The sequence below is a fragment of the Sander vitreus genome, chromosome 4 (genome assembly GCF_031162955.1).
Source record: "Sander vitreus isolate 19-12246 chromosome 4, sanVit1, whole genome shotgun sequence".
Taxonomy (NCBI): Eukaryota; Metazoa; Chordata; class Actinopteri; order Perciformes; family Percidae; genus Sander; species Sander vitreus.
In genome coordinates, this window is record NC_135858.1 from 31233964 (window position 1) to 31248317 (window position 14354).

At 41.8% G+C, this 14354-nt stretch overlaps 1 protein-coding gene across 1 annotated transcript in view; it reads left to right on the forward strand.

The window, feature by feature from the left end:
- Positions 1-14354, forward strand: part of lamb3 (laminin subunit beta 3) — a 31120-nt gene that overhangs the window by 10885 nt on the left and 5881 nt on the right. Inside the window, exons 7-17 of the mRNA XM_078249322.1 lie at positions 316-379; positions 459-649; positions 2525-2645; positions 4256-4444; positions 4867-5022; positions 6900-7093; positions 8568-8664; positions 10082-10457; positions 11161-11321; positions 11911-12122; positions 13915-14121. Coding sequence (XP_078105448.1) covers positions 316-379; positions 459-649; positions 2525-2645; positions 4256-4444; positions 4867-5022; positions 6900-7093; positions 8568-8664; positions 10082-10457; positions 11161-11321; positions 11911-12122; positions 13915-14121 — 1968 coding nt within the window. The remainder of the gene's footprint in view (positions 1-315; positions 380-458; positions 650-2524; positions 2646-4255; positions 4445-4866; positions 5023-6899; positions 7094-8567; positions 8665-10081; positions 10458-11160; positions 11322-11910; positions 12123-13914; positions 14122-14354) is intronic.

Here is a 14354-nt window from a genome sequence, read left to right on the forward strand (position 1 = left end):
TTGACACAAATAACCAATGGACACGGTGTACACTAGTGTCTGTACTTAGGTAAACAACAGAATGTTAATCCACATTCACAGCCCCGCTATCATATGCAGTTTAAGATGATTTATTTTTGACTAATTGCTCATCTTAGTCTTTTAATAAAAAAAATGTATCTCACTTGTAATTTGTGTTAAATGCAGTGGAAATTCTCCAATTTGACATCGCCCTATACATTACAGTTTTCTGTGTGGCATTAGTTTTAGGTAAAGTTAGTGCGAAGTGTCCCATAAAGGTATAATCATAATAAGATGTACATTTCTCTTCTCCAGATCCAGTTCAATCCTTTGCGTCAGTATGCTTATGTGCCTGCTTCTACAAACCAAAAAATTGAAGGTAAGTCTCTGTCTGTCAAGTTTCTCCACCTGGTTAGAGGTGTGTAGGTGCTGCTGACTGACAGCTGTCTCATCCCCAGATGTGTCTGCGGTGACGGGGCTGAGGGTGAGCCTGATGGAGCTCGGCGATGTGCCGCGTCTGCCAGGCAGAGCTCTCAGTAGGTTCTACGCCCTGAAGGAGATGAGGGTGATGGGCAGCTGTATGTGCCACGGACACGCCAACCGATGCCTGCCAGAGGCCGACAACAACCTGCTGACCAACAGCATACAGGTACGTGTGTGGGGGTTTGGAGGTTTGGGGGGGGGGGGGATCTTCACTGTCCTCAACGATTCAATATCATGATGCATCACGATCCGTCACCTCCTCAATATTAAAATATATTACTAGACATGGCTTTCATTGACAAATTCAAGCAGTCAGATATACTGTATATGAACTCCCCTTTTTATTTTATCCGCTCTTAAAAAAGACACTTTCTGAATGTAGCGGAGTCTGAACAGACAACAGACAAAAAAGTGTAAAAAAGCAGCGAGCAGAAAATCAACAAGTTACATCAGTAGGCAATAATCGATTATGGTCTGTCACAGTATCGATGCAGAATCGTCTAGGTCTGCATCGCGATGCATCGATGCAATGATTCATCTCAACACCCCTAGTTGACAGTAGTTCCTCCCTCTCTCTGCGCTCCTCCTCTGCTGGTCTCCTAACATACCCACCACACGCCTCAGCACCATGGGGGCGAGGCCTATCAGCTGCACTGCTGCCTGGCTCTGGAACTCCCCTAACCCTAACCCAAACCCCCCACACATCCGCCAGTCTGACACCATAACATCATTCAAATCCCACCTCAAAACCCACCTGTTTAAACTGGCCTACTCACTATAACTTATAATTTATGAAATCCACTGATTCCCTTTCCACAACATTTCATTTATTTACTTTTTAAACTATAACTACACATTTTTGTTCCGTCGTGTCTTGTCTTTGTCATTGCCTGTCTTGATGTTTTATGGTTTTATCGCGATCACGGAAGGCTTGTATCAGCCGACAGTTTTGTTGTCATTACTTAGAATGGGGGGGGGCGAAAGAAACTACGCACTATAGCTTTAAATGAAATAAGCTGCTCATTCAGTGGCTACCAGGACAATGATCCTCATGCATTCAAACTCAGTCTCAAAGGAAAGCAGCAGTGAACCCTCACCAGGGTTACATGAGAGCGGCAGTACATTTCAAAAAAGTATATTATTTAATATGCATGGTGCAGTGGTTAGCACTGTCGCCTCACAAGGTTCGAACCCACAGGCCGGCCGGGCCTTTCTGTGCGGAGTGTTCATGTTCTCCTCGTGACTGCGTGGGTTTCCTCTGGGTGCACAGACATCCAGAGCGCTGTGGAGATATAGTCCTGGCAATGCCATACTACTGTTAGTGTGCATGTCCCTGTGATTGAACATAAATAATAATAATAATAATAATAATAATAATAAGTGATAAACATATTTGTTAGCTGTTCTGAACTGAAATCTACTCTGGATTTCATTTCAACTTTCGTCTTTATGCATACTGACATTTTCATTGTAGGTGCATGTTGGGTACCGTACTTCAATACGTTTTAGGCACCGAACGAATTGCCTCTCTAGTGTCATTCAATACCAAAGTTCCATACCTGAGGAGTAAGTCTCATCAGCGTCAGTGAGCCGATAAGCACGCAGCATGCTTCTACCAAGGTCTGATAATGATTGGCTGTCTAACGTTACGCGTTGTAGAGGTATGCAGGAAAAACTCTACGTTACACACAGAGACGGGGCTCATGTGTTGTATTTTTAAAGGCTTGACTACAGTGTGTGAGTCACATAGGTGTAAAGGAGCTAAGGAAAAAACAAAAAGATTTTTTAAAATGGATTTAATAGATTTAGGAACCAGTACCAGTAAGCCATTAAATTGGTACCAGTATCGAAACTTTTTGAACGATAACCAGCCCTGCAGGCTAAATACAGTATATAATCGAGATGTATTTCACTTCAAAAAAGCTTGCTGGTATAACTTAGTGATGTGATACTCATATGTCTCTGGTAGCAGTCCTCAGCTGATCCCAGCCTGAGTGAATCAGCTCAGCGTCGATAAACGTGCTTCTGTGTCTCTCTGCAGGTGAATCCTCAGTGTGACTGCCAGCATAACACTGCCGGCGTCAACTGTGAGCGTTGTGCTGATCTCTACAACGACCTGCCCTGGAGACCCGCAGAAGAGGGCAACACTCATACCTGCAAACGTAAGACTTCGCCCGTACCTGTTACACGTCTCTCTAAACCCAGCTGATCAGCATGATGGTGTCATGACCCACCACAGACTGTAGAAAGACATGGAGGTAGCATCTGTCGAATTAATGCAATAATGCCTCTCACATTTTTCACCATACCCCTAGTCTCGCTTTACCAGACCTTCCTCCAAAGCGCGCGGGAGGAGAGTCTTGCTACTCCACATAGCATTCAGGGATGAGAGGAAAACGTGCTCTGGTTTATTGGCATTTCTTTAAACCAATCACAATTGTCTTGAGCGGTGCTAAACACCGAAGAAAAGCCGCGGTGCCGCTGCAAAATAGCCTCGGGAAGGAACTTGTTTTGATGGAACATGTGTACGTTTCAGTACTCAGATTGGACAGATAGTCTAGCTAGCTGTCTGGATTTACCCTGCAGAGATCTGAGGAGAAGTTAACCATAGTCCTCATAAATCCACCGGAGTTTAGAACGCCAACACAAAGGAAGAGGAAGGTAACAGATATCCGGTCTAAATAAGGAAAATCCAGCAGATTGGAAGTGGAACGTTGAGGATATAGACTACCATACCCTAGACTGTTTTTGAGCATCCATTATCAAAGCTAGACAATAGTGAAGGCCAAAATTCTCCCACAATGTTGGCAATCTGATGTATTATTAGATTTTTGTTGTTGTTGTTGTATGTAATGTTTCATTGGGGTTACGTGAAAGCCATTTTAACTCAAATGTATTTATTTATTTTAATCATTACCTCATACTGTATGAGGGGTGTCAACCTCACTTTTACGCTTGATGTTGTTTTAAGCCCCAAACGTCTCCTTCCAGGCAGCGCTGCAACCGTTGACTTCAAGGCACCTAACCCTAACCTTAACCCCAAACCAAACCTAAACATAACCATAACCATAACCATTGCCTAATCGACTTCAAGGCAGCGCTGCGACCGTTGACTTCAAGGTACCTAATCCTAACCTTAACCCTAACCATAACCATAACCATTGCCTAATCGACTTCAAGGCACCGCTGCAGCCGTTGACTTCAAGACACCTAATCCTAACCTTAACCCTAACCATAACCATACCCATAACCATAACCATTGCCTAATCCTAATCTAGAGACGTTGAGGGCTTAAAACACAGATAAACCACTTTTACTAAGGGCCAAACTGGAAAATAAGAATCACATTAAGGGCCATTTTTGTGACTCTTTTCAATGTTTTTGTTGCTGTTTTTTTTTTTTACACCTTTGTCGCTTTTTCCGACTTTTGTCACAGTTTCTCGACATAAAGCCCTACAAAAGTCAGCTAAAACGTTCCTTAGCCATCATAGAGTTTAACAAATCAAGCAAAACAATGATTACATTTTTAAAAGCAGGCTACCACAACACAGCCGACTCACAGCAACGAGTCTTAAAGTCGGCCAAATTCTGCTCTGAGCGTAATTACATTTTGAAAAACAGTTTCCCCTCTTTTTGGTTTAAAGGCGGGTAAAAATGTATCGTTAATCTAAATTGATATGCGGGCCGGATCAAAATTTGTGAGGGCCCAGATTTGGCCCACAGGCCTTGAGTTTGACACGTGCTGTATACTAACCTCCTTGCTCCTCCTCAGGTTGTGAGTGTAACAACCACGCCCAGCGCTGTCAGTTTGACCAGGCGGTGTTTGAGGCCAGTGGGCGGAGGAGCGGAGGTGTGTGTGAGGGTTGCATGCACCACACCACAGGGCCAAAGTGTGACCAGTGTGCCCCGGGCTACCAGCCAAACCCTCGCAGCCGAATGGACCGCCCCGATGCCTGCATACGTGAGTTGTTCATTAGGGAAATGAAAAGCACTCTGAACTTCAAGTTAGGTCCTTCACAAGTGCAAAGCATCAAAAAGCTGAACGTGGCGTGCACGTTCCAACTAAAACTTCAAAAATGGGCTAAATATTTGATGTATATACAAATGTATATATGTGCCAAATGTAAAAATTCAGCCAAATGTAAAAATTCACAATTTTATATATCAATAATGTATTTTGATTATGTAGCTCACTTTCCTTACATTTAGCTATTTTTTCTCACATTTAAGACATCAATTTGTGTAAAACTAGCCTACATGTTCTTTGTAATTGTCAACAATATGTTTATAAAAGTAAAATAAAAAGTTAAATGTTAAATCTAAATATGAAATCGCCCTGTAGATACAATGGTTGATGAGTTTGTGTTGTTGTGTTGCTGCCAGGCTGTATCTGCAGTGCTGAGGGGACAGTAAACGGGGGCCGGTGTGACGACAGCACTGGCGCGTGTCAGTGTAAAGTGAATGTGGAAGGCCCCCACTGTGAGCGCTGTAAGAGAGGCTACTACGACCTGAGCGCCTCCAACCCTCTGGGCTGCTCCAGTGAGTCATCCAACACCTTCATATCACACTTTGTAACACCAGCGGCTTCTTCTTTCAGCTGGGTCTGTTTTCAGTGAGCACTTAACTATCACAGCTTAGCTTGAGCAGGGACATCTTTAAATACATAGCTACGCCTAATCTCCAGGTCCTTATAGCCAGTGGTGGAAGTAACTAAGTACATTTACTAGTACTGCACTTAAGTACAAATTCCAGGTACTTGTACTTTACTTGAGTCCTTTTGTTTTCCTGCCACTTTCTACTTCTACTTGCTACATTTCAGAGAGAAATATTGTTCTTTTTACTCCACTACATTCATCTGACAGATTTAGTTACTAGTTACTTTACATGTTAAATGTGCTGTAGGTAGGATTGTGAAGATCCAGGACTTAGCCAAAAAATTTGAACATCGACAACTTCTCAGTCCCTCCCCCCTTTCCGCTAAAGCCCAAAACTGTCTCCTAAGCCCCTCCCACTGTGCATGAGCAGTGATTGACACGCAGTTAGACACCCCCCCCTGGCCCTGATTGGTGCATCTGAACAGGGAGCGGTGGATTTTTGCAAATCGCACTACAGGCTGTAGGTGGTGGTTTCAGCAATTATAACAGAAAGTTTATAAAATCTGATGTTTTATTATAAATGAAACTAGCCAACAATATAACGGCCTACAAGTCCAGCTGAAATGATTAGACCATTAAACACACAACTGTTTGGATCCTTTCCACTTTCTAAAATGGGAGGATTTTACTGCATTGAGTACTTATACTTTTAATAAAAAGTTATTTGCATCTGATACTACTTACATACTTTTACTTAGGTAATATTTTCAATGCAGGACTTTTACTTGTAAAAGAGTATTTTTGAAGTGTGGTACTAGTACTTTCACTTAAGTCAGGGGTCTTCAATGTTTTGTAGGCCAAGGACCTTTAACCTGTATTTTATAATACTGTACAAAATTAAGTTGCATAATAAACTGGGCCTACAATAACATGTAGGGCTGCCTATACACATACCTTTTATGGTGCCCTACAATACTAAACTACTATTTACATATTTATATATAATCATGTTTTAATGTCAAACATACATGTGGCACAGTGAATCCTTAAGATTAACTGTATCTGTGGATGACTACCTTAGTGGCTACCTTACAGGCCGATAAGCCCCTCATCAATGTTGTTGAGGTTTTTTACGAATAATTATCTTTGCTAATAATATGTTGGATTCATGTTAATGTATATTTTCCGACATATTTTAATTTGGGGTGAAATAAACTTTCAAAAAAGTATTAAACTATAATTTGGCAGCCCCTCTGCAGTGACTCTGAGGACCCCCAAGGGGTCGCGGAACCCCTGTTAAAGAGCTGTGACTTAAGTAAAGGATCTGAATACTTCTTCCACCAATGCTTATAGCTATGGTCAAAGTGTATAAATAGCCACTTTCCGACCGGAGGGATTTTTGCAGTTCCTAGAACATAACATTCCTAGAACCCTTTTTTTCTCCTGTTCTGACTGGACCAATTTGGGGATTATTAAGTTCCTCTGGCCACAGTTCCTGTAACTCTTTCAGCTCCTACTTCAGGGCACGGTCTTTTCCCTTTTCCCTTTTCCGCATAGTGGTTAGATGGCTGTGATTATAATAACAAAAGGTCAGTTCCCATGTATCCAGTGTGAATGCAAATGGAAAAACTGGTTTTGGGGGAGAGTACGTGTAGTAGAACTGTTTAGAAGTGGACTGTTTCTATAACTACGTTCCTGTAACTACTTGGTCGGAAAGAGGCTTATGTGTGCAAATGTTCATATATATATATATATATATATCATATATCATATATATCAAGTTGACAGTAGCTAACTCTGATGTCCCCCTCTGCTGTCCAGAGTGTTCCTGTTCCCCAGACGGGTCCCTGTCAGATGTCTGTGACGCGATGAGCGGCCAGTGCGCCTGTCGGCCCCACTTCCACGGCCGGACCTGTGAAGTGTGTTCCAAAGGCTACTGGAAACCAGCGCTGACATCATTCTGCAAACCCTGCGGCTGTGACCCCACCAGGTCATACAGTGATACTTGTGACCAGGTATGATCAATACCCAGAAATCAGTCATTTCTTTTTTTCACGATTTTTTTTTTGGGGCATTTTTAGGCCTTTAAAGACAGGACAGTTGAAGAAATGAAAGGGGAGCTAGAGGGAGAATGACATGCAGCGAAGGGCCGCCGGTCAGAGTTAAACCTAATTACATTAAAATGCACTTAGATAAAAGTAAAAAGTAGGTCTGTAATAATGTACTGTGAGTAAACATTAGTGCATTACATTTTAAAAGGGAAGGGGGGGTGGTGGAGGGAAGGTAAAGAAAAATGTATTTGGTGATGATGTTATTTGACAGACCTATTAAATAAAATCTTTTGCTACAAAATAAAGTGCATTAACATGCCAACCTTTACACATCACACCACAGAGCCCTTATGGCCATACCACCAATATAGTCCTTTTTCTGTAGATGGCACGTAGCAGCCTGTGCACATAACTGATCATTAATTATGAATATACAACCAGAAAAGAGACAAAACTCCAAAAATGTAACAAAAATGACCAACAATAAATAGGCGGGAGCAACAAGCATTATTAGACTACATCAATTAAAATAAGCTGCCACTTATTAAAAATGATCAGCGGAACAAAGAATATCACCCAGGCAGCAACACAGACATGCATTAACATTATAAACTACACAGTGGCAAAACATAGTATACATATAACATAGTACAGTAAAAAAAGAGCACAGTATTTGCACAACATGCAGTGCACACACAAGCATAGAATGCTACGTTCTATAGACATAAACCTGGCATCTGTTTATTAACATGTATCAATTAATTCATTAAAATTGCAGTTGAATGGATGATTAACAGCCTTGTTCAACATAACAATGATAGAACTTAATGTATGTATAATAACAATGAATTAGGACTGTTACTACCACTGCGTCTGCTGCTACTGGTAGTGCTACTACTGCTAGTCCTAAGCTGCATCTCATAGCTCTTGAGTTGCCTCCTCGAGTCCTCCACTTGCCTCCCTTCCTCGCGTCCTTACCATCTCACCGAGGAGGCACGGGAAAGACGCAGGAAATCATGGGAGGAGAGAGGAAATGAGCAAATGTGTTTTAGAGGGATGAGACGTCCTTTCCTCTGAAGCATCACATGAATACGTCAGCTGTACGGGCGGAGTTAGCAACTCCTTCAGTTGCACGACTTCCGGGAAGGCTACTCTCATGTTTCCTCGCCTATAGCTCCTCCATGATCCCTCCTCGATGGTCGCTCCTCGGGGCAGAAATAAGACCTTTGAGACGGCCTTCACCGAGGAGCACAGAACAACTTGAGGAATCGAAGAGCCATTATCAAAATAAGAGCCATGAGATGCAGCCCTAGAGGTTGCAGATGTTGCTGGATCATCAGCTGAGCATAAGTAGAAGGATTTGTAGCAGAGTTTGTATCTAGTTTGGATTTGTTCTCACCAGTAATAACACTGAAATCAACTGTTTCTTTATTTCCAGGTGACAGGTCAGTGTCAGTGCAGACCAGGCTTTGGAGGCCCAACATGTAGCGAGTGCCCAGACAACACATACGGAGACCCTCTCATAGGCTGCCGATGTGAGTCAACTCTCTCGCATTACTCCATTTATTGTTGAGAAGCCACTTGATGGATTTGTGAGATGTATTGGAGGTTGTAGTTTACTTTGCCGTCTCAGTCATGGTAGAAAGTTGTTTAATTTTTCCATTCGGTTAATGTAGGACTCACATTTTAGTAAGTGAAAGTTAACCGGGCTTGTAAATACCCCAGGTTCACACACAAATTCCATGTTTAGCACAGGCTAATGAAGCCTCATTATAACTGTTGGTACCAGATTGCAGTCACAGGTTAATCCTTAATACTTCCATGAAGACATGACTCAGGTTTGCTACTGTAGTTCCACATGGTGGCTTCATTTAACTCTAAAGTTGGCTTCTTTTCCTGGGTAATTGGACATTTTGTATAGTGATTAAATAAAATAAACATAAAAATGTATCTGAAAGTGCAACCAAGTCCATCAATTTAGGTGTGGTCAGTGTCTAGTGCTAGCCTTGTTGTTATGCAATTATACAATTTTGTATGTATAGAGTGGTATATCAATAGTATTTTATAAGTGACCTATAGGATGGACAACAAATGCCAAAAAAATAGCAGACAAAAGTCGTAATAGTCATACGTAGGATTGGGCATCGTTTCGATTTTAATAATTCTGATGCCAATTCCGATTCTTCCTTTCGATTCCGGCTCTTATCGATTCTTGATTCCGATTCTTTGAGGGAGAGTTGAAACGGGTCACATGCTTATTTTACAGATAAGAGGAACATTTTATTTTGATTCAATGGTGATTTACAGTTTTAGCAGGCTTTTACAACATAAAGTAAAGCCACCCTAGAGTTCCGCTTACTGTGCTCAATGACTACCGCTACGGAAACCAAAACTTACGCGTGTTAAATTTGGAACCGCTGATCGGATATGAAACCAAACTTTCCAAACGATTCCATTGGAATCGGCATTTTTGAAACAATTCCAAGTTGGAACTGGGAAGAGAGAGGGGGGAGACATGTAGGAAATCGTCCCAGGTCTGACTCGGACCCTGGACCTTCTGCATCAAGGCATGAACCAGTGCATATATGCGCCCGCTCTAACAACTGAGCTATCCTGGCCACAGCGATGCACTGTTATTACTTGGCAAATGTCCAGAGTTTGATTCCTGGCCTTTGCACATATTTACTATTCACTCTTATGTTAGCTCACAGAGGGTAGTTTCAGGAAGTTTGTGTTTTTCTCACTTTTTCCATTCATTTTTCAAAAATAATCCACACTGCCCACCCAAAGTGTAAAGTTTGGATTTGTATTTGTCAAAACAAGAACTTATACATATTCTACATTTCAGTTCTGTTCAATTCTGTCACTTCATACTCACTGCTAATTAGAATTAGAATTAGAGCCGAAATGAGTATTTCTTGTCTTCTGATCTTCTTGTCTCTTCCTCCACAGCGTGTCGCTGTGATGCTGAAGGAACACTTCCAGGCGGTTGCGACAAGCAGACAGGAGCCTGTTTGTGTCGGCCCGGCGTCAGAGGAACCCGCTGTGACTCCTGTAGCCGAGGACACTGTGACTCCTTCCCTGGCTGCGAGACATGTCCGTCGTGCTTCTTCACCCTGGACGCCCAGAGACAGAACCTCAGTGCAGCTCTGGAGAGACTCTCCCCCAGATTCCCTTCCCGTCCTGGAGGGGCTGGTGATCCTGGAAACTTTGGACCTCGCATCCTCATCCTGGAGAACAGCCTGAACCTGATCCGGGACTCCATCTCACTCCCCCCCAGTATTACCACACAGGTCGATAATGCTCTGCTCCAACTGGACAAGCTCAGGTAAGGGACTGCTGAGAAAAAAAAGCCAGAATTTGGATTTGCTATGAAAGCACTAATCTGCTCTTTATAAAGGTGGTGGAAGAAGTATTCAGACCCTTTACTTCAGTACAAGTACTAATACCACACTGTAGAAATACTCTGTGACAAGTAAAAGCCCTGCATTGAAAATGTTACTTAAGTAAAAGTATGTAAGTATCATCAGGAAAATCTACTTAAAGAAATAAAAGTAAAAGTACTCAGTGCAGATAAATCCTCCCATTTTAGAAAGTGTAAAGGATCCAAACAGTGTGCTTAATGGTCTAATCATGTCAGTTGGACTTGTAGGCCGTTATATTGTTGGCTAGTTTAATTTATAATAAAACATTAACATTTATAAACTCCATGTGTTTAGTGTGCAAATATATCAATGTGTAAAGTAATTATTAACTAAAGCTGTAAAAAGTACAATATTTCTCTCTGAAATGTAGCGGAGTAGAAGTAGAAAGTGGCATGAAAAGAAAAAGACTCAAACTCAAGTAAAGTACAAGTACCTCAACATTTGGACTTAAGCACAGTACTTGAGTAAATGTAGCCTACTTAGTTCCATTCCACCACTGGTTCCATCATTGTTGTGGAAATTCATGGATGTCAGTTCTTTGTGGACTTTTGGACGGTGATTCTCTCACTGATGCCTATTTGAACAGCTGATGTTTTTGTCTCCCAGGAACCGGGTGGACAGGGTTAACAGTGACCTTTCACCCCTGACAACAACTACTGGTCTGGACCCGGAGCTGGACAGACTGCAGGCTCTGCTGGACAGCCTCACTCTGGTGTACAAAGCCAAGAAAGATGCAAAGGACAACTCCAGCAATCAGAACAACGCAGGTCAGAAACAAAGACACACCAACCACCACTACACACTACACTTTTAGTAAGGCATCATTGACTGCAGATGTTATTTAGGTGCATGAATTATGTGACATCAGCGTCAAGTGGCTCCAATTGAAAATTAAATTTTTTAATAAAACTGAAAGTATATTGGTGGCCTAGACAAATCAACACAAACAAAAGTCACAACTCAAAAACGTAAGCCACAATAGAAGTTTATTTTTTATTTATTTTTTTAAGACCTCTTTTTCTCCACATGTTAATAGTCGGTTTTATTTCATTGTTAACATTGTTGACGCTCACTTCCATTGTGGCTATAAAAAAATAAAAATCTTTGTAAGTTTTTGCATTCATGTTGTAGCTTTTGGGCTTTTGTGTTTGTGTTGTAGCTTTTCTATTTTGTTGTGGCTTTTGTGTTAGTGTTGAACCGGCTAGGCCACCGTAAAATATGGTGCAAACACACTTAACATTGGTTTAAGCACAATGTCTGACTGAAGCATCTCTCATGTTTCTCAAACAGACATTCTGATATGGTGACATCATTAAAATATACTGTACTCAAGTTGAGTGTTTCTGTCTCATTCAGGAGCATTTTTTGCCATCAAGACCGCCTACGATGAGTCTAAAGATGCAGCTAAGAAAGTAATTGCCAGCGGAGACGTGGTGAAGGAGTCAGCTAATGCCAGAGGAGACACTATGGACCTTCAAAACCAAGTCCAGCCAGCCAACACCAGAGACCTGGACAAACTGAACCAGAGCATGGCCTCCCGACCCGACCTCACTCCTGTTGCCAAACAGGTAACTCCCAGGCCTCATCCCATCAACGTGATGCTGGGATTCTCATTTCATCTAGCAGGGAGACAGATTATCGTGTTGTGTGGCATGATGAAAACTACAGCTCTTAAATTTGTTTCAGAAACAAACATCTCCTGGATCTACTATTTACTTGGAAACGTCCGCTGATTTGTACTACTTAGAGTAAAGAAATCGTTATCATGATGTTATTCCAATTCTGTGTAAATCTAACACATCTGTCAGATGTAAAGACAAAACAAAGGAACAACTAGCAGTGTGAGGCTGAAACATTTTCATTTTGAATCAGCAAGTCTTCACCTTCCAATTTGTGCCATCTTTCACAAATTCATTTAATTTAATTCAGGTCCAATTATCTATTTACATCTTTGTATACATCTGCACCACCTTTAATTTCCCTTCTCTTTACAACAGGGGTGTTCAAGGTTTTTTAGGCCAAGGACCCCATAGCTAAAAGAGACAGACCAGGGACCCCCTTCTACATTTTGTATGAAATTGAGTTGCATAATAAACTGGGCCTACAGTAATGTATAGGGCTGCCTAAAGCCTTTACATATACCTTTTTATGGTGCATACAATACTAAGCTATTTACATAATTATTGACATTCATATATTTATACATCATGTTTTAATGTTAAACATACATGTAGCACAGTGAATCCTTAAAGCTACATTGTGTAAGAATTTCTCCCATCTAGCGGTGGAATTGTATATGACAACCAACTGAATATTACTTTCTAGCCCTCCCTCCTACGGTGGCCGAACCCGAAATTAGCTCTTCTAGCCACTCCAATATTAACTTTGGTCTTGTTGCTTTGCCTGTCGCGTTGTCGTTTTAATTCTCTTTTACTCTTCCCTGGCGAGTAATCTCCCCCTTGCATTCGTCACAGTGCCAATAGGTGTTAAGAGGGCGAAATGCGGAGGTATGTCCCTCTTTGGCTAATGTATTTTAAAGATGGAGGCGCTACATGGCTTCGAGCGAGTCGCTCGTATGTATTCTGAATGATTCTGAATGTCCGATTCTACGCTTACGAGAATACTTTGATTAGTTGGTGGAAGTAATTACACATGAATGAGCACATATTTGTGAAAGAACAAACTCAAAAAATTACACAATGTAGGTTTAAGATTAACTATGTCTGTGGATGGCTACCTTAGCGGCTACCTTACAGGCCGATAAGCCTGTCATCAAGTTGTGTAAATTTAAAAACCACACCAAAATTGCAAATAGGCCAATTTATCTTTGCTAATAATATGTTGGAATCATGTTTTTTTTTTTATGATTAAACAATAACTTGGGGCCCCACTGCAATATCTCTAAGGACCCCCTAATGGTCCCGGATGTCTGCTTGAGAATATGTGGCACCAGAGGAAAGGCCATTGGGGCATAAATGCTAAAATGATGCATGCCTTCCATGAGCAAAATGTTCATTATAATCTGTTCTGTAGGGAAAGGGTTCATCTGGGTAGCATAAAAATGCTCACTAAAATGTGTGGGCCTGTTAGATGTGATACTTCTTGTGTACAAGTGGAAATGTTGGCACTGAAGGAAAGCTCAAAGGGCCACTAAAACATTAGGGATCAGTCACTGCACATTTTGAGGCGATCCGGCCAGAAGTTGTTAATATATAATAAGATAGATACTGCAATTGAGACTTGTATCACCCCCTAAATAAGAAATGTACCTATAATGTAATAACTATTGTGTTAAATGGGACCATAGCTTCCACATGTCCTCTTTCAATCACCATATATCTATCTGTGACTTTATTTCAGGTATGTGGCAGTGTTCGCTCAGAGCCCTGCACCCCTCTCCAGTGTGAGGGTGGAGAGTTGTGTCCACCGGACGGAACCCCACCTTGTGCAAAGGGTGAGAAATGCGTGGGCGCCCTGCCTCTGAGCAAGAGGGCAGACGCTGATGCTAAGGATGTGAAAGAGCGACTAGACAAGCTGACCGGGAAGATAACAGAGGCTGTAGAGAAGGTACACACACACTCAGATTACTTTTCACTTCTGTCGACCCCACCGGCAGCGCCACTGTGACTTATAAAACAGTTTACAGAGACTAAAGCATCATTTATTTATTGGGCATTTCAGGCCTTTATTTATACAAGACAGCTGAAGCTTGAAAGGGGAAAGATAGGGGGAATTACATGCAGCAAAGGGCCGCAGGGCGGAGTCAAACCTGCGGCCGCTGCATCAAGGAGTAAACTTCT